Source organism: Rutilus rutilus (genome assembly GCF_951802725.1).
Source record: "Rutilus rutilus genome assembly, chromosome: 22".
NCBI classification, from domain to species: domain Eukaryota; kingdom Metazoa; phylum Chordata; class Actinopteri; order Cypriniformes; family Leuciscidae; genus Rutilus; species Rutilus rutilus.
In genome coordinates, this window is record NC_140227.1 from 30,173,835 (window position 1) to 30,199,806 (window position 25,972).

The 25,972-nt window shown below is 37.0% G+C and overlaps 1 protein-coding gene across 2 annotated transcripts in view; it reads right to left on the reverse strand.

Annotated features, from left to right (window-relative positions):
- flnba (filamin B a) overlaps positions 1-25,972 on the reverse strand; it is an 85,144-nt gene that overhangs the window by 7,424 nt on the left and 51,748 nt on the right. Inside the window, exons 20-38 of one of the 2 annotated variants that reach the window (XM_084395090.1) lie at positions 20,851-21,448; positions 20,218-20,391; positions 19,416-19,578; positions 18,561-18,721; positions 17,777-17,944; positions 17,053-17,176; positions 16,817-16,970; positions 16,027-16,216; positions 15,006-15,253; positions 13,865-13,945; positions 12,490-12,592; positions 11,453-11,593; positions 9,947-10,075; positions 8,528-8,701; positions 7,356-7,514; positions 7,067-7,270; positions 5,362-5,514; positions 4,706-4,828; positions 214-480 (exon numbers count right to left, since the gene is read on the reverse strand). In XM_084395090.1, coding sequence (XP_084251216.1) covers positions 214-480; positions 4,706-4,828; positions 5,362-5,514; positions 7,067-7,270; positions 7,356-7,514; positions 8,528-8,701; positions 9,947-10,075; positions 11,453-11,593; positions 12,490-12,592; positions 13,865-13,945; positions 15,006-15,253; positions 16,027-16,216; positions 16,817-16,970; positions 17,053-17,176; positions 17,777-17,944; positions 18,561-18,721; positions 19,416-19,578; positions 20,218-20,391; positions 20,851-21,448 — 3,514 coding nt within the window. The remainder of the gene's footprint in view (positions 1-213; positions 481-4,705; positions 4,829-5,361; positions 5,515-7,066; positions 7,271-7,355; positions 7,515-8,527; positions 8,702-9,946; positions 10,076-11,452; positions 11,594-12,489; positions 12,593-13,864; positions 13,946-15,005; positions 15,254-16,026; positions 16,217-16,816; positions 16,971-17,052; positions 17,177-17,776; positions 17,945-18,560; positions 18,722-19,415; positions 19,579-20,217; positions 20,392-20,850; positions 21,449-25,972) is intronic. The other variant, XM_084395091.1, reaches the window with a different exon arrangement.

Below are 25,972 nucleotides of genomic sequence, written 5' to 3' on the forward strand. Positions count from 1 at the left end.
TAATACTTATAAAGCACATATTAATGCCTTATTCTGCATGACCATATTCTACATCCCTTAATCCTACCTAATACATAAACGTAACAACTACCTTACTAACTATTAAATAGCAGTAATTAAGAGTTTGAGGCAAAAGTCGTAGTTAATAGTGAGAATTGAACCCTAATCTAAAGTGTGACCAAATTTGAATAAACATTTTGTCGGTGTAGATACCTGGCACGCTCGCCTCGGCCTTCTCCAGACCCGGACCGCCCGCTCTCACCTTATGGGCTCCGCCTTCTCCCAGCGGACCCACGGTGAACTGGAAGGGGCTTCCCGGCACGTGCTGCCCGCGGTACTTCACGCTGACCGTGTGGACGCCCATCTCGTGAGGCACGAAGCGCACGCAGTACGTGTGGTTTCCCACAGACACGATCTCAGCCGCTTCCGTGGCTCCCGATGGGCTGGTGACCTGCGCAGAGACGTCCTGAATGTCGATTTCTGGGGAGAACAGAGAGCAGGAGGATTCAGAGAGAGAGAGAGAGAGAGAGAGAGAGAGAGAGATATGGAGGAACGGTCGCTCAGCTGTTCTGACGTCTGCGTTTTCTCATGGTTCTGCAAGCAACATTCAATAGAGATGACACTTACAGCACTCAGGTTTATTAAAGGAGAGTTCAGCCGAAAAGGAAATGCTAACAATTTACAATAAGGATCCATTGGCTAACATTAGTTAACTACATGAGTTAACATGAACTAATGATAAAAAAATTTAAAAAAAATACACTATCGCTCAAATTTCTGTAACAATTAAGATTTTTAATGTTTTGTAAAAAATAATTTAAAATAACTGTTTATTTTTTGAATACATGTTAAAATGTAATTTATTCCAGTGATCAAAGCTGAATTTCCAGCATCATCACTCCAGTCTTCAGTGTCACATGATCCTTCAGAAATCAGTCTGATATGATGATTTGATGCTTAATTCAAATAGAATTTTTTTTTTTTTTGTAATAAAATTTCACTGTTTGACTATTTTTGGTTCAATAAATGCAACTTTGGCGAGCAGAAGATATTTTTTTTAAATCTTAATTGTTCCAAACCTTTGAGACTAGTAACGAAAAAAGAGAAGCATTTATTAAACTTAGTTCAATGTAATGGGGTGTTCAAGTAATGTAGGAAAGAACAAAAACATTTCTCATCATTTTATAGATTTAGAGTTAATGTAGAAAGTGATTTGAACGCACTTGATGTCATAATTACAACTCATAAATACGGACTTCCCAGAAACACTTGAATGCACCAAGTTCAGCATTTACTAATACATTATTAAAATCAAAAGTTAAATCTGTTAATATTTATAGGACCTGAGCTAAAATGAACCAACAAAAAGTTGTATTTTTATGAACTAAAATGCAAAATGTTAATGCATTAACTAATGTTAACTTATGGGACCTTATTGTAAATGGTCACTAACTGTAATCTATATGACTTTCTTTCTACCATGCAGCACAAAAACAGCAGCATGAACATTCGGCTCGTGTTCGACAAAAGAAATAAAGTCATTCAGGTTTGCGACGACATGATGAGTAAATAACATTAACATTTTCTAGAGTTGTGATGAGCAAAATAAGCAGCTCTCGTTCATGCAAACACATCAAGAGCAGCGCGTTCTGCCAACCTCGTCGTCCACATGCCCAGCGCTTACAACGCACCCTCCAGCCCTCCAGAGGGCCTTCTCAGGGGTGCCGAGCCAATCCGGGTGACCCACACTCTGCCCATGGTGAAGCGCGTCGACCTCAGAGGGCGAGGAGACCCTGAGCCGGCCTGACCTTTGACCCCGAGCCAGAGAGAGCAGTGGGAGCGATAGACGCCGCGTGAGATCAACTCACGAGCCAAAGCCAGAAGAAACCAGGTCACTGAAAGCGGTAGACGCAGAAGAAAAAGAGGAAAGATAAAAGGACAGAACAGGTCAGAAAAACAGTAAAGTGGGGAAAAAGGAGGAAGAACAGGAAAAGCATTGGGCCTCATTTATAAAACGCTCGTACGATCAAATCTGATCCTAAATACCACAGATCTGATCCTACATCAGAAGTGAGGAACAAATTGGGATTTATTAAAAGCAGAAACTGACGTGAAAATGTTCAAAAACACCTCTGGTGCTCATATACCAGTGATTCAATTCATTCAACATGGATTATGAAAATGTAGATTAAACTAGTAGGCATTTATATATATTGGTACTTTACAATAAGGTTCCATTCGTTAGCATTAGTTAACTAACAATGAAAAATACTAATACAAAGTACTAATACATTATTAAAATCAAAAGTTGTATCTGTTAATATTACTTAATTCCCCTGAGCTGACATGAACTAATAATGAAGAGTTTGTATTTTTATTATCTAACATTAACACTGAGCAATACATTTGTTCCAGTGTTTATTAATCTTTGTTAATTTACTACTAATGGGACCTTAATGTAAAGTGTTAGCAGTGTTTGATATTTGCAAATAAGCAACATTTGAACTGCTCTGTAATAATTACATAACTAAATTAACGGATCAATTCCGTGCTCGGGCACTAATGAACATTTATGAAAATTTTTGTGCATAAAGACATTTCATAAATCCTTCATAGGAACAGTTTAGGATCATTATACACACGTCTATATAAATAAGGACCCATGTCTGATTTTCGGTCATTTATACACGTTATTCCGCTCTTTATGTCTTTGAATCTCACGAGAACATTTCAAGAGTGTGTATGAGGTCAGAGGCCCAACAGTGTGTGACGATCAGTGTGTCCTGGGTTAGATCAGCACTACACCGTGACATCATTAACCAGGACATGGTTCACATATGGAAGTCGTCTGCATGATCCAGGTTTGGATATTAATTACCCAACTAAAGGCCTATTCACACCGAAAGTGACGCGTTCTTTAATGTGAAATACAAACCATCGCTAAACATTAACGCCAATGTTGTCATTTTCTAAAACAGAAGTAGCAGTATCTTATTGTTTGTTTTTATTTGATCAAAATTAATTTACTTGTGTGAAAGAAAAAGCATAATGGTAAATTCACATCTTAAACCTCAATCTAAACCTCAAAGTATCTTATTAAATTGTTTAATTTATTAAAATAATTTGTGGAGAAGTAAAAAAAAAATATATATATTAAAAACCAAAACTCACATCTATCATTTATCAGATTGGATTAAAAGAAATGTATTAAGAAAATGTATAAAAAAATAAAATAAAGATTGTTTTAACATTAAAATAAATAATTACAACTTATTTTAAACTACAAATTATTTAAAAAAAAAAAAATTCACATCTAGTGTGAAACATTTTTGCATTTTAAAGTAATTTTTGAACCGCCCTTTGGTCTCTTTTGAAGAATACTGTCACTTGCACTAGAAAATGACGACTAACATCTTTGTTTAAAAAAATATTTGCGCTTGTTCGCATTACTTTTCAAACACAATGAAGGGAAAACTGTGCACACAAAAAGACATTTCAGACCACACCAAGACCCCTACTGGAAGTGCAGTATTAGCAAACTTTACTCCGCCATCAAATCGCCTCAGCATTTCCCTCAAGACTAGCTAGCATTGACGCAGCACGTAGCACAGACACACGACAGACTCGAACAACAACATCTGCGCCGGTCTGAGGGGAAATCAGACCTAAAGCCACGTCCAAGTTCAATACGTTCAGCTCCACCTGCATATGATGTCTTGTTTCAGAGAGCCATGTGTTTCTACTCACGTATGGAGACTCAATGCATTAACGCATGACGTGAGCCTGCAAACAACTGCACATCCATTTGTTTCGTGCTTTTTTTGGCTGGCGTTCCTGTCGGAGATTGAGCTACAGCGTATTAAACAAGCCTATAAACCAAGCCTTGACATAAAATGATAAATAATTCACGCCTAATGCACATTAAAACTCCAACTTCGGATTCTAAGATGAATCTTTATGTGGATAGATCTCCGCTTGGCTTGATTTTAAAGGGGTGGTATAATGCCCTTTTCACAAGATGTAAAATAAGTCTTTGATGTCCCCAGAGTGTGTGTGTGAAGTTTTAGCTCAAAATACCTCACAGATATTTGTATATAGCATGTTAAAGTTGTCACTTTTTGAGGGTGAGCAAAAACGCATGTTTTGTCTGTCCCTTTAAATGCAAATGAGCTGCTGCTCCCGGCAGAGAGGGCGGAGTCTCAACAGCTCGTGTCCTTTAACCTCACACACACATGCACTGAAAATTTCAAAAACATTTAGCCTTTTATGTTCAAACGGGAGTCAGACAATGATGGAGAGACTCAAGAAGAAGTGACACCATGTAGAAGCAACAGGACATTTCTGAATGGTTAGTTGATGAATTTATGTAGCTTATGTATAATCTTTAGTCATTGATTAGCATATTCAGTCATGATAATCTATAAATCGTGTTCAGGGGGCGGGGTTTATGTAAATTCTAGGGTTGGTGATGTCACTAACCCGGGAGGAATGTGGTGTAGTCTCTACCAGCCGTTTGTTGTAGTCCTTAAAAAGTGATTTCTTTAAAAGCAAATATCTCCCTTTGCTCTGAACTTTGAGCGTTGTAACTTTGCAGATGTTGTTTATGCTCAAACAGCAACATTACACACTAACTAAAGTTAGAAAAGTGAAATCATATTCAACCAACCCTTTAAGGTTACAGCTGTATATCTGGGAACGTTCATACCTGGGATCTTCAGGTTGAGATCACACACACTTCCAACACTAGAGACAGAAGCTGCTTTCTGACGGCGAGTGATGCTCTCGCGGATACGACCTTCTCCGGTCACCCGAACGCTGAACGGACTTCCTGCAAACACAGACATGCAACAAAAAGTAAGTCACATGCTAGAAGTCTCTTCAGCTCACCAAGACGGCTTTTATTCGATCAAAAATACAGTAAAAATGTGAAATATTATTCGAGTTTAAAATGGCTATTTTCTATGTGAATATATTGTCAAATGTAATTTATTCCAGCAATCAAAGCTTGAATTTTTCAAGTCTTCAATGTCACATGATCCTTCAGAAATCATTCTAATATGCTGATTTGCTCCTCAAGAAACATTTATGATTATTACCAATGTTGAAAACTTTATTTTCAGGATTCAATGAATAGAAATTGAAAAAAAGAACAGCGTTTATTTGAAATAGAAATCTTTTGTAACTTTATACACAGTTGTAATAGGAATGTAATAGGAAATGTACAGTATATACTGTGCACTACACCATTTTGAATATTGTCTTTTGCCAAATAATGTGTAAACATGATGTACGCCATATTTGGACCGCATTATGAAACCTATAGAAGGTTTGAATGATGCTTTGAGCATGTAAGTCTCTTACCAGGGACGTGCTCTTCTGCAAACCTGATGGACACGATGTAGGTGCCCGGCTCACTCGGACAATATGAGACGCCACAAGTGCCGTCCTCCATGTCTTCAGTCTGTATGTCCACCTTACTGGGACCCTCAATGGACAACGCCAAACCTCCATAACCTGTGAACACACACATATGCCATATTCAGGAATACCATAGATTAGATCAGTGTTCCTGGACACACACCAACACTACACATTCTGCACGTCTCCCTCATCTGACCCAAATATGTCTGGTCCTGGAGTCTCCACTAACGTGCTGATGAGTTGAATCAGGTGTGTTTGATTAGGAAGAGTTTGAGAATGTGTAGTCTTGGTGTGTGTCCAGGAACAGCGCTGGGAAACACTGGATTACATGCATTAACATTAATAAACAAACGCTGACTGGATGCATGAGAAATATAAGCATTTGATTGCACAAGACTTGTTATGACAAGTTAAAAAGTGTGTGATATACTTTATATGAAGGACTAATTGTATAAATATTTGAAGTTCTTTGGGTAAGTGGGAATAATTTGCCGCTGCGGTACCAATTAAGACCCCAATTTTCCTTTATTTCCACCCTTGAGCCGCTTTACACAACCTGTTTGGATTATATTCTTAGCAATTAAGTGAATTGGAGAGCTTGAAAAAACATCATTAAGGGCCAGACGTTTTAGCAGACGAGGTTTATTTAGCGCTTATGTCGTTCGGTTAGGCGGGTCAGAAGGTTAGCTGCGCTGAACAGAAGTCAAGCTCTACGTTTAATGGTAATATCTTTGTTATGAAGGAGAAATGCCACAGAGAGGAACCTGATGTTTATAACCTCAAATCCTTCAAGACAGGAGTGCATCACTGCTGAGGAATGAGGAGGAATTCCGTCAGCTCACATTTGAATTATAACACATTCCCTCTTATTTGTGGGAAATGTTTATATCACCTGCTTTTGGGAAAGAAGTTGCTATGCGGTTGCAAGTTCAGGTTGCTTAGTGAAAACAGCCCACTCTCCAATCTATGATATTTCCTTCTCTACATATGGCTCAAGGAGGGGTTAAGGACTTCAATGTATTGTAATGAATGAAAGCCATTTATTTATATATAATAAGTCAATTATTATTATTATTATTATTAATACATTATCAAATAAATTAAATACAGATAATAGTAATAATTATACAGATAAAGATAACATTATTTGTATTAAATAGATACATTATAATGTGAGTTTATATTATAAAATTATATAATATAAAACGATATATTATATTATCATAATTATTTACTATTACAATATTATTAAATACAAATAATAATAATAATAATAATAATAATAATAAATACATAAGCTGTTATTAAATATAAAATAAATTGACATTATTAAATAATATAGAATTATATTATTATTAATTATTATTATTATTATTTAATAACAAATGATTTTGTATTATAATATTATAGCTATATTATTAATAAGACAAAAATAATAAAATAATAAAAATAATAATAGTAATAGTAATAATAATAATAATAATAATTATTATTATTATTAAATAAAGAAACAATTATTAAAAAAATAATTGTAATAAACTAACAATCAAAAAATCTATTTTAGTTATTAAATAAATAATAAAAGATGAAATAAAAAAATAAAAAAATAAATATTAATAAAAGATCAAATCAATCAATCTCTCACCAGCTTCCCTTGTGTCCACCACAAAGTCGGACATCTCGAAGGTGTTTCCCTCCACCAGCCCCTGTCCGAAGACCTTGACTCTGCTGGCGTCTCCGATCTCAGACTGGACCACCATGATGGTGATGGGGCTGTTCGGGACATGCTGTCCGTTCTTCTTGATGCTCACCAGGTGCTCCCCGACTTCTCTCGGGATGAAGGAAATGCCTGAAGAAGAAATGACCAACCAGGTGTTATCCAAAACCAAACTCATAGTTTGCAAAAAGAACAAGTGAACAGATCCCAGACGTACCGATGTGGTTGTTGGGTTGTCTCTTGAGCAAACACGGCTCGTCGCGACCAGAAGGGGCTTTGATGCTTGCGCTGAGAAGACTCAGATCCGTCTCCATGATATCCAGAGAGAAGTCTGCAGCGGAGCCCAGCTTCACCTGGGACTTCCTCTTATTGTCTTCTGCAAGGTCAAGTCACCTTCATTTATACAGCACTTTATACAACACAGACTGTTACAAAGCAGCTTCACAGTAACAAACAGAGAAAATAAGGGCAACACTTTACAATAATGTTCATAGTTATATTTAACTATATGTGACCCTGGATCACGTCACCAGTCACACGGGTATATAGCCAACAATACATTGTATGGGTCAAAATTATCCATTTTTCTTTTATGCCAAAAATCATTAGGATATTAAGTAAAGATCATGTTCCATGAAGATATTTTGTACATTTCCTACCGTAAATATACAAAACATTTATTTTTGTGAGTGAATGCGGCACAATCGTGAACAAATGCACAATGAAAAAAAATTTACCCATGTGACTGGTTTTGTGGTCCAGGGTCACATATTAGTTAACATGAATTAATAATGAACTGTGCCTTCTACAGCATTTATTAATCTTTGTTAAATGTTAATTTCAACATTTATTAATACATTAAAATCAAGAGTTGTATGTTAACATTAGTTAATGCACTGCGAACTAACATGAACAAACTATAAACAACTGTATTTTTATTAACTAACATTAAGAAAGATTAACAAATACAGTAACAAATGTAGGTTACACTATTTTAAGGTGTCATTAGTAGTTAAGTATATAATTATACTATAATGAGTAATATTAATGAACTACATGTACTTACTATAGGGTTAGGGTAGGATTAGGGTTTGTTTGAGGGTTAGTTGCATGTAATTATGCATAATTTACTGTTATTACTATGGTAAGTACATGTAACATATGTAACAAGGACACTGTAAAATAAAGTGTTACCCAAATGTATTAATTCATGTTAGTTAATACATTAACTACTGTTAACTAATGAACCTTATTGTAAAGCGTTACCAAAATAATCGACACAACCGAGACAAAATTCATCAAATATGAGACAAATTAAAATTATGCTTTAAAAAAAAAAAAAAGCAAAATCATGTCAACAAATGTCAAGTTCTGAGGAGAGATGTGTACCTGTGACCCTGGCGGTGAAGGGGCTTCCAGCGATGTGCTTGTCGTTATAGCGGACGAGTATGTTGTAGTCTCCAGGTAGCGTGGGCAGGTACGAGACGCTGCAAGTGCCGTCTTTGTTGTCCACACAGCTGATCTCAGCCTTCGATGGACCTTCAATGGCCAAATCCAGTCCGCCTGGTGCAAAACCACACAATCACCATGTTTTCTAGGCAGAGTTGTCTGGCCAACATCAATGGGTAACACTTTACAATAAGGTTCATTAGTTAACATGAACTAATGATGAACTGCACTTATATAGCATTTATTAATCTTTGTTAATGTTAATTTCAACACGTACTAATACTTTATTAAAATCTTGTTAAAGCGTAACTCTCTCCAAAATTTAACCTAGGCTCTTTTTGTTAATCTACCCGAGTCAATCTTTCGTGTAAAAGCATAATTAGAATGGAAACGCCACTTTTAAGTTTGACCGTATTTTTATTTTAGGTCAAAATGCCTGTTGAATGGGAGTGAATGGGGCACTTCTATGATAGCATCAAAATCTCTATTTTTAAAACACTAAGAAGGCTCGACACAACATGAAACTGTGCTCGAAGTATAACCAGGGGCTCTACACATGAACTCCAGCATTGAGAACATTGTGTACACAAAGTTTCCTAAAAAGAAAGGTTTTGTACGACTCACTTTATCAGTTAGTGTTTCCGGTGGCTGGAGTTTTGTCAGTCAAAAGTAGTCAATCTCCGAATGCAACGTAATGAACTGACTCCATATAAGGAAATGTCATGAACTTGTAATTTCAATGAAAAGCATGATAACTTAGATAAATGATCCATGAATTTATATGGAAACAAGCTTTAGGAGCTTTACTCTCCTTATGTTACGTTGCATTCGGAGATCGACTACTTTTGACTGACAAAACTCCACCGGAAAGTCGTACAAAACCTTTATTTTTAGTAAACTTTGTGTACACAATGTAGTCAATGCTGGAGTTCATGTGTAGAGCCCCTGGTGATACTTCAAGCAGAGTTTCATGTTGTGTCGAGCCTTCTTAGTGTTTTAAAAATCATAGAAGTGGCCCCATGCACTCCCATTCAACAGGCATTTTGACCTAAAACGAAAATACGGTCAATCTTAAAAGTGGCGTTTCTATTCTAATTATACTTTTACACGAAAGTTTGACTCGGGTAGATTAACAAAAAGAGCCTAGGTTCAATTTTGGCGAGAGTTACCCTTTAACGTTAGTTAAACACTGTGAACTTACATGAACAAACAACGAACAGCTGAATTTTTATTAACTAACATTAACAAAGATTAACAAATACAGTAACAAATGTATTTCTCATGGTCAGTTCATGTTAGGTAATACTAATGAACCTTATCGTGAAGTGTTACCCATGAACGTCCAGTGTTTGTACACACCTTCAGAAGCATCTTCAGTGTAGATGGTGAACATGGCGGTTTTATTGGTGGTCCCGTAGACCAGACCCGGTCCGTATGCGGTCACGTTAGGGCTGTTTGTGTTGTTGACGTAGAACTGCAGAGGGCTCTCTGAGGAGAAAACACGCAACGCATTCAATACAATGGCAGAAAACACACACACAACAGAATGGAAACATTATAATGAGGCAGAGCAGCTGCTGCACACGAGCGTTCGGAGAATTATAAATTATGAATATATCTGAGGTGCTTTTGTTCTGAAATGCATCTTATACTTTTAAAACATTTTATATAATGTGTTATTTTCTTTTGATTTTGGGGCAGAAAATGACCTGGACCGTTTTCATGCAATTCACACAATTTTTTTTTAATACGTATATATTAAAATCACATACATTAAAAATATATATAACTAATTTGCCGATGTTTTGTTTGTGTCTGTGTTGTTTGTTTAAAGGTTGTGAATATTTGCAAACATGCAACAAAAAAAAACTTACATAAAACCCAATAAATAAAATCCAGAGCAATAAAATGAATCAAAACAAAACCTGGTTATAAATATAATGGGCAGTATTGTTGTATATACTATGCATGTCATTTTAATAAAATTATTTAAAAAAAAGATATATATAAATAAATGCATTAACAATGAGCTTGTATAAACATTGTTTTGAATTGATTTTTCACTACTGCTAGTATTGTTGTATATACACTATGCATGTCATTTTAATAATACATATTAAAAAAAAGTAATTAAAAAACCCTTATGTTTATACAAGCTCATTGTTAATGCTAACAGGATATCCTCATGAAGATTTAGACACTCCTAACAGAATAATTCGACTCTATAACACATTCTTCCTGCCTTATATGGCGAAACAAATCCATCGGATGAGGCTCGACTATCACATTCATGTGATGTTTGCTGAGGTTACTGATGGCACTGGACCAGCGACTGGAAAACATGAAACTCCAGCCATAAAACAAGCACCTACATGAGGATCTGTACCCAACACACACCAGCTCCAAACACAGATTCCTCACGCCTGACATCACCCATGAGACCTTTCACCAGTCCGCCCTCAGTCAACTTAAATCTATTCAAAAGGTGAAGCCTTCACAACCTTCACACACACACTCCCATGGATCTCTGGGACAACGGAAGGGCCTTATAACAAATCCTGTCAGCACATTCATCACACAGATGAGATGAATCACACTCATGCGAGCTTAGGTTCCAGTAGGCAGTATTAAAGAGATAGTTCACAGAAAAATACATTTTGAACCCATATTACTAACTTTCATCAGCACAAAACGAGATGTTTAGCAGAACGTTCAAGCTCTTTAATAAAACAAAAGGTCACCATATGCTTTTATTATATGGAAAAACACTTAAAAAGAAACTAACAACATTAATGGTTCATAATGACATGAAGGTGTGTGTGCGTTAAACTGATTTGATGGTGTGCTGTGGTCCTGGACTCTGACCTGGGATGTGTGAGCCATTGTATTTAATGTGCATTTCATGAAGTCCAGCCTCTGTGGGCGAGAACTTCACTGTGACCGTCCCGTCTTTGTTGTCGATGATCTCAGGCTGGGCGGTTTTACCCGACGGCATGTGAACCTCACCTGGAAGACAAACATTAAGGGTTCGGTTTATGCTTTTTGAACAAATATCACTGCAGATTTAGAGGAAATCACTAGCGTGAAACGCTTTATGAGTGACATTTTCATGATGACATTTCAAAAGTTGAAAAACATACAGGTGAAACTCAAAATTAGAATATCGTGCAAAAGTTAATTTCAGTAATTCAACTTAAAAGGTGAAATTAATATATTATATAGACTCATTACATGCAAAGTGAGATATTTCAAGCCTTTGTTATAACTTTGATTATGGCTTACAGCTTACAAGATTTGGAATTTGGGGTTTTCGTAAGCTGTAAGCCATAATCATCAAAATTATAACAAATAAAGGCTTAAAATATCTCACTTTGCATGCAATATAATCCATTAATATCACCTTTTAAGTTGAATTACTGAAATAAATGAACTTTTGCACGATATTCTAGTTCTCGAGTTTCACCTGTATATATTTAGACATGCATATATGCACAGATACATGCATATTTTCTTGAGAAAAAAAAAAAGACAAGATTTTTAGGACCATTAAGATTTGTCATTTTTATGTTGGCATAATTTAAGAATAACGTGAATAAATAAATTTTGTACTGCCTTTGAAATGATGATGATTCAAGTAAATAAAACATTTTTGGTTTTTTTTTTGCATTACAGTAATAAGAATTTAGGGGAAAATTTTGCTTAGTTTATAACAGTTTCATAATGAAAAATCCAAAAATATGCTTGATTTTTTTGGGGGCGAAATATGACCCTGACATGAATTGTGTTTAAAGATCTGCATTGAGCAGCACAAAACCCATTAAGTTAAGAAAACCCTTAGTGAAAATGTGTTTTGATTTAACTTAAAGGGTTTTCTTAAAGGGGTGTCTTCTGAAATCTCTCACCTGTGATTGCCCCCTTCCTAAACGTAAAGGGAATCACCATATCGAAAGGTCTGTATCCCGTCCCGTTCACACTGTTGGCAGGGATATACGCGCCATCTGTGACCTGTGAGGCAGCGAGGAGAAATCTGAGTCAATGAGAGCGGACGGCACAAACGCATCCGTTAGATCTGCCTGTCAAACATTTCCATGTTTAGTCAAGTCTGTGCGATCCATTCTGAAAGCAAGAGCGCTGTGGACGAGAAAAGACATTAACAGCCCAGTGATTCAGCCACAGCAGAAGACAAACGTGTGTTAGACACGAAACAGAGGAAGACGAGACTGTGCAAAACTGTGATCGGCCCCCCAGCACACCTGACAAAGCAAAGCGGCCTGGAAAAGAGGGAATGATGAAGAAGAAAAATCCCCAAACCGTAAACATCTCAGAAATAAAGAAAATGATTGTGTGCATAGAACGAAACATGTTGAGACATCGTCTAATATGAGCTCTGTACAGATAGATGACAAGGAAGGAGCATTACTGATAAATGACTCCCGATTTCACCTGGAGGGAATGAGGTAACCACTATGAGAAGAACTGTGTGTTAAGTTTAAGTACACATTAATAGATCTGTACCAAACAACACAAAAGCTCCCAATCAGACTATAGGAGCTAAAATATGTTCATTTCAGTCAATTTCAAAACTACATTAAAAATAGTGAAATTACAATTGAAAATAACGGTTTAATGTATTCCTGTGATCAAAGCTGAATACTCCAGTCTTCAGTGTCACATGATCCTTCAGAAATCAGTCTAATATGCTGATTTGCTGCTCAAGAAATATTTCTTACTATTATCGATATTGAATACAGTCGTGCTGCTTAATATCGACCCCAAACCCTTTGAACGGTACAGTGTATTTCTGCTTTGTGGTTTTCTCAAACTTTATGCCGGCAGAAAGCAGCAGCACACGAACCGCATAATGGTTCTGGAGGTTAATGTCAGAATAATGAGCAATTTAAAACCGGTGTTCAATCCAAACAAAACTATGTCAGTCTAAACACCCAGGCGTCGAGTTTCCCCTCTGCTTCTGTCATCAATGAAACGCACTAGTGGGAAAACCAGAGTGTGTTCGAGACTAATCAACGAGAGGAGGAAATAGAGGCCGATGAGCCATGAATAACCATTCCAACCATTTCCTGCAAAAAAAAACGATTCTTGGTTGGTCAAAAACGAGGAAGAACTGAACAGAAACTCCTTGACCAACACAAACAAGAAGCACAAAGAGGTGACAGGGTGGTGTGTGTGTTCAGGAAGCTGGAGGTCAGTGCAAAAGCTGGAAGAGAGAGAACGGTGACGGGAGTGTGTGGCTGGGGTGAGACGTGTGTGTCTTTGTACCCAGGGCTGGAAGCCGACGCCCGGTGCGGTCTTTTGCTGTTGGACTGACTGCTGCTGCATCATGGGAACTTCATCTGTTGCCTGGAAAATGATATGTATGGACATGAAACTTCAGATAAAAGAACACACACAACACAAGCACTCAAACACAAGACGCCAAATTGTGCCAATCCCGTTGTACATTCGCTCTTGTTGCTGTTGTGGTAACAAAACTCCATGTGTTGTTATAACTGATAGATAGTGTAGATATAAACATGTTTACAGTTCAACAGATTCTTCACACACTTGTGAGTCAACGCTGAGAATGTAGGGCTACAAGATTTGCATTTTCTACTTGTGATTGCAATTAAAAAAAAAAATAATAATCCATGTTTCTGGCACAATTTGTCCAAAATATTTCGTGATTTTATATCAATATGACTATGAAATAATAATACAAAAATAAAAGTAATTATAATCATCAACATTACTTATATCATCATTATTATTGTGCATTTAAATGTATTTATTATAATGCAAAACTATTAAACAATAAGTAATACTACTAATATATTTTACTGTAAAATGAAAAAGCATAATTTTACAGTACAACTTATATTGAAATAATATTTATATATTTTTTCCATTTTCGATTGTCAAACAACCCAGCTTTAATTTTGGCAACAAAAATTAAATGTATATTAAATTGAATTAAAAAAGCCATAATTTGTATTGTTATTTATCGTGCAGCCCTCTGAGAATGCATTATGTTTTGCATTGTGTTATGAATTAAGCTCTGACGCAATCTGGAACACAAAGATGCATGAAATCAAGCTTGTGTTGCTAGAAGCGTTTGCATGCGTTCTCATATGTATATGTTTCAGGCCTAAATCAAAACCTTTCCCTTAACATCACAAGATATGAAAACATTAATGAAACAAGTGCGATCATTTGTCTTGATAATGCAAAGAAACGACATCTTAATTCAGGAAGCCCCCCCTCCGAGCTCGAAAGAATGAAGTCCAGATGAGGATACGATGACAAATCACTGAACCTTAAAAACGGGCCCGTATCTATTGCAGCTTCTTAAAAACTTAAAGTCTGTTCAATATGGTTCTCTTTAAGAGAGCAAGAGCTGATGTTATCACCGTTTGCTTCTCACCATGACTTTGAAGGGGCTCCTGGGGATGTTCTCCCCTCCAAACCGCACGTAAATAACGTAGTTCCCTGGCTTCGGCGCCACGTAGAAGATGTCAAAGGTCCCGTCCTCGTTCTCGATTACATCAGCCTCCACCTCAGTGCCGTCAGGAGTGACCACAATGCAGGAGACCTTCCCCTTCCCGGCTCCTTTAGCGTTCACCACAAACCCAACTTCCTCTCCAATGCCAATGGTTGGCCCAATGCCAGGTCCTGGAGAACATGGACATTTTTTTTTTTATTTAAAAGTTTTCAATAGATTTTCAAGTGACTTTCTTGATGGGGTTTTCTTATCACACCAATCCAAGCTTTTTTGTGTGTTTTAAAAAATAATCTGCACTGTTACTTTGTGTAACTGGATCCTTTTGATCAGACAGCTTGGTCACGATTCATAAATATTCATTTTAGGGCTGTCAAACGATTCATTTTTTGAAATCTAATTACACAATGTGGGGATTAATTAAATTGCAAATTAATCGCACATCAAAATTGGGTAAGAGAAATTATGCCCCAAAAAAATTATTTAAAGTCATCATTGTGTTAAATGAGAAAAGCATCAAATATATATTACAAAAAGTAGCTTTAAAAAAAAAAAAAAGATTTGATTTAACATAGAATTTATTACACTCAAACTTTTAAGCTTTAACGGCCATGAGGGTGATTAAATGACAGAATTTAACTATACCTTTAATGGATTTTAAATTAACATAGTAAATAAAAAAATATATATATGTAATGATACTTTAAATAAGAAACTTAAACTCTTAGTAGGTAGTGGTAAATGTCTAAATTAGCAAGTGACATTCATTCATTCATTCAAGATTCGTTTTGTTCAAATGGCTGATTCATTCAGTAATGAAGTAAATGGTTCTCTTTATGAATGAGTGATTGAATAATTGGTTCATATATACACACACAAAATATCCATTAGCTGTGTGTGTCCTAACAAAGTCTAGAAACCCCCTACAAAACGAGTGTAGACTCACCCGTGACCGTACACTTGCTGGCGTCTCCTGTTGTGGTCGCTCTCACTCTATATGGAGAAGTTGGGATCTCGTCTCCGCCATACTTGATTACAATAGTGTAACGGCCCACCTTGTCTGGCACATAAGACACTTTGTAGGTTCCATCCTGGTTGTCCTGAATGTTGGCTTTCTTGGATTTACCATCCTGATCCTGAAACGCATGAAAAACCATATAAAAAGTCCTGCAGGACCACCTCAAACCTCCTGGAACAGAGACGGCAGATGTGGAGGTCCTCAGATGAACTGAGAAGCAGTTTAAAAACACTAAAAGACACAGAGAGGAGCTTCATCAACAAGAAAAGGGATGGAGGAGGAAGAGGTTCAATTTCCCCCTGGATTTCCTGCTGCAGTTTGGCTTTCATAACACGTTCATTTATCTCACTGCTGGCCTGCCGCATTGGTCGCAGTGCATGTGTCTGGAGTCCAAATGGAGGAATCAAAGCTAGTCCTGGATAACTGGAGCAGTAACTTCTCAAAATATAAAATAACATGCTGCATCCAAGAGAAAGATGTATGAAAGATTCATTTTGCAATATGCAGCTATGTGGTATTTGTGGATCCCTATTCATCTTTTCCATTGAAAGTCAGAAACTGAATCCACATGTAATTTTACAGTCTGTTGGCTGATTGAAAACATTCTACTTTAAAATCAACCTAAAAAAAAAACTCATATCAATCAGTGATATTCAAACTCTAATCCGTTTGTCCAAAACCACAAGAGGAGGACGAGCCTGAACTCGTCAGCACTCACGGTAATCTGCACGGACAGCTGGCCTTCACCGGCATCCTTGGCATCGATGGTGAACTCGACCGGAAAGCTGGCGGAGAGACCCGTGGTCAGGCCGGGGCCGCTGGCACGCACTTTACTGGCATCATGAGTGGGCTGAACGCGCAGTTTGAACGGACTGAAAGAGATATTTGAAGGATTGATGACATCTCTGTGACTACAGTTTGATAGCAGTAGTGAATCTAACAGAAGTACAGTACCTGCGTGGAACTTCCTCGTCTGCGTATTTGACCGCGACAGAGTACGAGCCCTCGACAGACGGAGTGTATGCCACCGTGTGTGTGCCGTCACCATTGTCTGTAACGTTTACTGGTTCAGCCAAACCTGCAAACAACAACAGCTTGGTTACAGTCATACAAAACATTCAGGAGTATAACCAGTACTGTACTACGTGTAATCATACTATTATTACTATATACAGTCATACAAAACATTCACTATTCTAGTCATTTTTATACCCAGATGACCTTCAAACTTGAATACTGCATTCAATAATGCAATGTTTTTGACTTTCTGCGGCTAGAATGACGAATGAACCAGAAGTAATATTAACTACGATTTTTAACATATCTTGTCATTATTATATATACAAAATAACCATATTATATCACTAACCTAAACATGCAACACAGTGAGAATGACAGAGCATCAGAATACTGCTAGAAACATTTATTGTTGCATAAAATTAAATAAATATATCTAAAAAAAGATGTTAATGTGTTTAAATGAATGAATTAATGTTTATCTATATACTGTGTGGCATGCTAGTATTTATGAACAAAGATAAACTGCCAAAAATAAACTAATAAATATAAATAAATAAACAAACAAACAAATGTTTAAGTATATACTGTGCATTAAGCTAGTATTCAATTCAGAAAAAAAAAAGAAAAAAAAAAAGCATAAATCTGAATGCGTTTTTACCTTTAGGTCCGGTTACGGCTACAGACAGAGGAGCGACGCCAGCTTTACTGCAGTCCACAGTGAAGGACTGTGGGATTTTAGCTCGCACTCCAGAACCAACACCAGGTCCAGAAATCTTCACCTTACTGGAGTCAACAACATCCTTTACGGGCACTTTGAACGGGCTTCCTATAATGCAAACAAAAAGATCAACACTCTCAGATTCAGACATTGATTAGTGTGTCCATGCAAGCTAATGCAACTCACATCGAGCGATTATAAGATAAGACGTGTGAAGCAGGGGGAAAGACACACAAGATAAAATCAAGGCCTCCAGCCAATTCTAATGAGTAATAATAATAATAACAACATTAATTTAAACAAGATTTTAGATGCTAGCATGTTTTATTTATTGCTATATAGTTGCTTACACGTTCTGAAAGAGTTTGGACTTTACGAGTCCGTAGTCTGATTAATCTCAACTTTCCAACAACTCTGTCGTCCTCTGAAATATTGCTCTAGCAAGATCTATACGCTTGATTTAAACAATCTGCATATCCATGTGGGAGAATCACACTCTGTGGTTTTGGCACGCTGAACGTTTTCAATGAAACGCGAGGCCATAATGTCCACCAGTGAGAATGTGGTAGATCTGGGATACGGGAGATCTTGTTTCCCGGGTGTAAAACTAATGAAAACAAATTTGCAGGATAGTTCAAGAAGGGGGAAACCGGGACTCCAGTTTAAAACATGCTCCAGTAATGCTTTCTTCTGGACTTCAAGTGCTGCGTAAGGGTTAATGTACCTGGAATGTGTTGTCCTCCATATGTGATGTTGACATCGTACAGACCAGGAACGTACGGGGTGTATTCCACATTACAGCTGCCATCTTTGTTATCTTTGCAGGACATTTTAGACTCTGATGGGCCTTCTACGGTTATTCCCAAACCACCAATACCAGCTCCTCTGCACGGATCAGGAGAAGGTTTAATGGTTATTTTATGTTCTTGGTAGTATACAGAACAATATCTCCACTAGCGTTCAAAAGTCATCTCTTATGCTCACCAAAGTCTGCATTTATTTGATAAAAAAAAAATACAGTAAAACCTTAAGACATTTTTAATGGAAATGAAATGCATATTGTCATTAAAAGAAAAGATTATAATTTTTTAATATTTCATTTTATGTAAACTATTGATTTAAAACTCGTTTTAATTATATACATGTTCCAATTTTGGGGTCGGTGAGATTTGCTCAATAAGGCTGCATCCAAAATACAGTAAAACAGCTTTCTTAAATAACTTTGTGAATATTATTCCTGTGATCAAAGCATCACTACTCAGTCTTCAGTGTCACATGACCCTTCAGAAATCATTCTAATCTGCTAATTTCTGATTGAAAACAGTTGCGCTGCTTAATTGTTTTGTGGAATCATTTGATGAATATAAAGTTTAAAAGAACAGCATTTATTTGAAACCTTTTGTAACATTATAAAATATATTTAGTATCACTCTTGAATGCATCCTTGCTAAATAAAAGTATACATTTCATAACATCAAAAAAACAAAAAAACACTTACTGACCCCAAACTTTTGAACCATAGTGTAGGGAAATATTATAATAAAAATAACACATGTAAGATTTTTTAAAGCTCGGACACCTGGTGATGATTGAGAACTTGTTGTGTTTGTCGGTCAGTGCTTCTTCTAGACCCGGGCCCTTGGCCTGCACACGTGAGGGGTCACATCCCTCTCCCACCCCGACCTGGAACGGGCTCTTAGGAACCGGAGTCTCGTCGTACAGAACCTCCACACTGTGGACTCCTGCATTGAGCAGACAAAAGAAAATTCACACTCCGCTTCTAAGAAACAAGCTTATGAAGCTTTCAAGAGCTCGTAGTGTGACATCCAAGTGATGGGAAAAAACTGGCTCAAATGGTTCAAAATGTATTAAAATCATATTTCTTGCTTTCTTTTATCGTGCATGCCTTAAAGATGTGTATTGTAATTGAAATCCACAGTTGCAAATAGATAGTGTAATAAAACAAACACTTAAATGTGTATTTGGGATGTTTTCTTTCCACTAGTCTGAAAGAAGAAAACCATTCCAAAACCCCCAAACTGCCCAGTGCATGAAAGAACCATGGCTTTTCCTGTAATGTCTTAAATCATTGCCGTGCCGTCGTTGAGAATCATGAGCCCGTCACCTCATAAATGTGACCTAATTAGCTGTATAATCTGGAAAGCTTTATTGCGGTTCTTCAAAATACACAAACTGTACAAGATGAAACCTGTAGCATTCCTGAAGCCTATAATTGCGGTTTCAATTCTCAAGGAACAAGAGAACTGATAAAAACAAATCTTGTTGCTTTGGATAAAAGCATCAGCCAAGTGTATGAATAAAAATGTACACCAGTGTTTGTTAGGAAGAAACATTTTTAAGTAGAACGTTGTGCATTATACCGTTCTCAAATGGTGTGTATTCCACGTTGTAAGTGCCATCGCCGTTGTCACTGATGGCGCAGTCTGTAGAAGCACCTGATGGGTTCTTCACACAAGCTTTGATGTGTTTCCCGCCAGTTTTGGTCAAAGCTTGTGCATCCACCGTGAAGTCAGTTGTGGCTTCTCTGAAAACTCCTGCAGACCAGAGAAGAAAAACACACAAAGATGAGAGCATTGATTCACTAAAAAACGTTTTCTTTGTAAAAATGGCATCGCTTTTGAAGTAAAATGGGCATCTTTCAGAAAAATCGTTCTTCAGGCAAAGGGTCGTCTTGCACTGAATAGATACAGTGCGATAAAATAAACACTTAAATGTGTATTTTGGATATATTCTTTCAACTAGTCTGAAAGAAGACAAGATATGAAAGCAGAGAAGTCCCGAAACGAAAGCCAAAGGAAAGAAGGTTCATTGATTCATGGAAGCCAACAATCACCAAGAAAAAAATCGTTAAGAAAAACATTTTCAGAAACGTTTCCATTGGCTACAAAGAATTTGACGCATTATTAGTCCTTAAAAGTGAATATGAATTGGCTTTTGTAACCCATTTTATCTAGATATTCAATGAGAAAACCTTAGATTTTAGACGTCAATACCTTCTCCAGCAACTCCTGGTCCAAACACCTTCACTTTGCTGGTATCAACAGCTGGATCCACGTTCACTTTGGCAGGGAAGTCGGGAACGGTCTTCCCTCCGTACTTCAGCTGTAGCGTGTACATGCCTGCGGTCAGCGGGATGTAGGTGACCGTGTAAGTCCCGTCCTTATTGTCCAGAACTTCAGTCTTTGCTTTCGCTCCAGAATCAGACTCGGCCTCCAGCGTCAACTGTCCAGGTCCAGCTTTGGTGCAGTCGACGTTTAGCACGCTGATCTCGCCAACCTTGCCTCGTTTCAGCCCGGAGCCGGACGCCACCACTTTGGTGGGATCAAAGGGATACTGGATGTCGGCGTGGAAAGGCGAGCCGGGAATATGGACGTTCTCGAAGAGAATGTTAACTAGGTATTCTCCGGGTTCGGTGGGGAGGTACGACACAGAGCATGTGCCGTCGCCATTGTCGGAGCACTCGATTTTAGCTTCGGTTGGACCCTCGACGGTGAGGCCGAGTCCACCGGTGCCGGCGCCCTTGGTGTCGATGGTAAATTCAGCTGGGTTTGCTACAAGACCACCCTTCAATCCTGGACCAAACGCCTTGACCTGTACAGACACAAGTACATTATTATTTTTTGTCTTCTAGGCGCATCGAAAGAACACCATAGACCGAGTACAAATCCACATGGGAAAATCTCAGTAAAACTGGGAGTTGTGAAAAATATGATACACCGGTGTTTTGACAGATGAAAAGTTTATCCATGCATCATCTTTTTACTCTAATTTTATAACTATCATATATCTCTTGTAATTCCTTTTATACCTGTTTTAATTTTACTTGCTTTTATTTTGTGATTATTTTAATTCCTTTTAGTGTAAAGCACTTTGAATTGCCATAGTGTACAGATGGTGGACAACCAGAATGAGACTTTTACCGCCGCCGTTCCTGCGGCGGCAAAATTGGGATGTGTATTTGCTGCCTTTTACCGCTGAGTGGCGCTGTAATCACAGACTTTGAAAAGTGTCAGTTTATTCTCCTTATGACGTAATCTGCCGCGGCAGTAATCTGAGCTGAGGTCACAGATAAATTCAAGATAAATATTGTGGTTAAACGAATTCAAATTCATTAAATTTAAACAAAGTAGACACGTTAAAATTGTGTGCCCAGTTTTTCTATAATTTAGAAAGGCTATGTCAATAGGTTACTTGTCATTTACTTACATAAAATTAAAACATTTTCAGGACTTGCAGTTACTAACCGATGTTAGTCGGTTTAAGCATTCTTTGTTATATTCAGGCTTACATGTTGTTATGATTATCAATTGAATTATTTAATAAATAATCAACCACAATGCCTATTAGCCTACTGCCGCAGCAAAAATAAACCAGTCGAATTTCAAAGTCGTTCGCGAAATGACTATAGGCTATACCGGGCAAGTGACAGGGCAAAACAGCAGCAACTGCGGCATTTTAAAAGGTACGTTTCCTATCTGTTTATTTAAAAAAACAAAAAAAAAAAACTTTTTTCATTATTTGAACAAAAATGAGACTGATTGAATATGTAAAAATATAAACAAACAAAGCAGAGAATAAAACAAACTTTTAGGGAAAAAATATAGGCCTATTATGCTACAACAGAATTGGTTAACATTAACGAAAGCAAAATATGTAAAAATACATTTAAAACAAAATAAAACAAAACAAATTCGTGGCCGAATTCAAATCGGTTCAAATACCGAACAAACAGTAGTAGACCTAGGCTATTCAGACCATAGCTCTGTGGTCAATGCATTAACAATAGGTCTGTGGTCAATGCATTAACAATAGCCTCTCGGAGCTTCAAACGATCTGAGATCGAATCTCAGTGTAGCTGACAGTGTTTATGTTTTTCCGTTCTTGATGCTTATTATGCATCTGTTTATTAAAGTCAATCATCTTGTTTAATTATCAATTGTACATTACAACATAAATTTGCAACATTCCAGTTGCATACCTGCCAACCTTGAAATTATTTTTTGCGTACCGACGGGGGGGGGGGGGGGGGGGGGGGGGGGGTGGCTTACGACGACGACGACGGGGGGGTTGTGGACGACGACTTATCACATGCATTATATTGCATTGCATAAAATGTGTGCAATGCAATATAATGCAGTATAAAATATAAAATATAAAACCCCTATAAAACTGTAAAAAGAAAATTTACAATTAAGATAGGCTACTTAATTTATTATTCCAATATCCAAATATGATACTAAATACCACAGGGAAAAGGGCTTCTATTTGTGACGTGCTGTCTTTGCCTTTGAACATTGCGCATTTTAAACAGGACACGCATTAGCTGAATAAATGTTACCCAATACAAACATATTTATAGAAAACAGTTGACAATGATTAGACAGGAGTCCAATAAGAGCATAACGAATCACTTATTCTAAAAAGAATCAAGTATACCGGTAAGTTAGACGAATCCGACATAATTGGGCTGTTAACAGTAAAATGTTCGTCATTTAACGAATTTTAAAAACAAGGATGGATAATACAAAATGCTTTCTGGCATTTTGACAAAAAAAAACAAAAAAAAACAAAACTAAAACAAGCAAGAACAAAATTTAAACTTAGCCAGTCAAATTTAATTTTACAATTATCTTCTCTTCTTTGTGCGCGCGTCCGTGTTTGTGAGAGAGAGCTCGCGCAGCACTGATACAACGCGGTAGTAGCCTACTTTTTAATCTGTAACGAACGCGCTAGTTTTCATACAAAATAAATATGTAACATAATTAGGTAGGCTACTTTAGTTATTATTAACACAATAACGTAACACATGAAGGCTACGTTTCTTAGCACTGAGAATTAATTAATAAACGCCTGTTTCTCCAGACTCGCGCTTATCCGTAATCTACAAATCACATCACTTTCATAATCACTAAGCCATAGCGATTTCAAGTTTATTAAGATTTATCGTTCAGCATTTCTTGAGCATTTTATTATTTGCATGGCTGAATGATGTCTTCCTCTTTTCTGAGTGACCATGAAGAACGGAGTATTTTAAGATAATGCGATCCGTGTGATCATCGAATCCATAGGATTACGTTAACTCAGTACAATATTTCAACTTTCCATATCGAGCCCAGCCCAGGCCGTTTACCTTCAGGAGTCAGATGTACAGTGACTACTGTACTGTCCTCGCTTATGAAATCAGCCAGACTGCGGGCCGCGGGAGTGGAAGGCGGATCGAGCGGGATTCTTTATTGGTGTCGATTTTCAGTCTCTTTTTAATGATAGGCCTTACGCATCTGTCAATCATCCCCGCTTGCTATTTGGGGAATGAATCCAGCGCTATGATTGGTCGAACTCTTCTTCTTTTGCTGTTGCTTGATTTGAGGACTGCGCATGCAGAGGCGTCACCAGGTTTTTGCGTAGTTTAGACTAACAAATCGTACCAGCGTACTTTGAAGTCAAAATGCGTATCCGCTACGCAAAATGCGTACAGGTTGGCAGGTCTGCAGTTGTGCCGCTGCAAAGACGACACTGATGAATCTGATGAAGGAAGACTGTCAGCCGATTGCACCAGAAAATGAAGATGATGAAGCTCGTCTTTAATCTGCTAAATTATTTTTTTTGTGTGTGTGAATCATTCACGAGATTGAGATGACTGGCAGTGATACCCGGCCATAGCAACGGAAGACATTTTTCAAAACAGATCGAACAAATCAGAAAAATACTTTCAATACAGTATTACTTTCAATTAAAAAAATAAACAATGAAAATGTAAAAGAAAAAGAAAATTAATTAAGTTTGAAAACCCATCGCACATTTCAAGGTATGAATAAAGTGTCGGGACAGTTTATTTATTTAAACAGGGTTGCATCGATAGAGTTTATTCCCTTTGTGATGCAAAATAAGAAACACAGAATCTTATTCTTGCAACATTTTAAATTTATATTGTCAAAGAAATTGCAGCTAAATTAAAAAATTAAAACGGTACAAAACGAAAAAAGTTCAAAGCAACATAAATTAAGAACAGGCGTTTTTCTTTGCCTCTCTCGCGCTGGATATTTTTTTAGGTTCGGTCTCCCTCACTGCGTGCGGCAGGTCTTTCTCGAAATTAAGCATTAATAATACAGCTGATAATACTGTATATGTCGCTGTGTGTCATCCACACAAATCACGAAAGAAAAAACTGTAACAAATAGCTTTTGTTCCTTCAAAGATACAACATGCCTTGCTGAATTCACCTCACAATAAAACGAGGTGGGTCGCGAATTAAAGAGCTCTGTATCTGCTAAATTGAAATTGTGTGTGGAAAACCTTTAAATACAATCAATAAAACTACAATATATAATTTAATAAGATATAGGGCCTACTGTACATAGGCTATGGACTTTTGGAGATTTTGAGATTAATCCTTAAAAGAATTTAGCCTTTGCCTGCTCATCAGGCTGGCTCCGACACTCTCCATATGAAAGACGGAACATTAACACCTCGGTCCTGCACCCCCACGATAAAGCAACTATTGCCTTCTCCAAACCCCCCACAGGCTAGATGAGTTTGCAAAACAAAACAAAGAGTTTGCCACTCGTCGTGGTGTGCCAAAACACTTAATTATAAACTTCAATATTTCATTCAAAACAATCTCAAAACGCTTTGTGACATTTTGAAAAGCCGTGGATGCATTACTGCCACTGAAACCATGAACGCAACAGAATACTGGTTCTGATTTTATTGTTTGTCGTTTAAACGTCATAGGCTATATATATATATATATATATATATATATATATATATATATATATATATATATATATATATATATATATATATATATATATATATATATATATATATATATATATATATATATATAAACAGAACTGCTTTTGAAATTACGATTGGAATTATTATAGGCTACAGAAGTAAAGTCATTGTATAATATTTGTTCCTTAGTGTAAAATGGAAATGCATGGTGATTTTATTTTGTAAATAGGCTATAAGCAAAAAACTATGTTTTAGAACTAGACAAATCTCTCTGCATCAACAATAGACTATAAAATGCATTAATAGGCTAATTTAAAAATATCAGTAGTCCAAGTTAGCCCGGGATTCGAACCCGTGTTATCTAAATGATCGTGA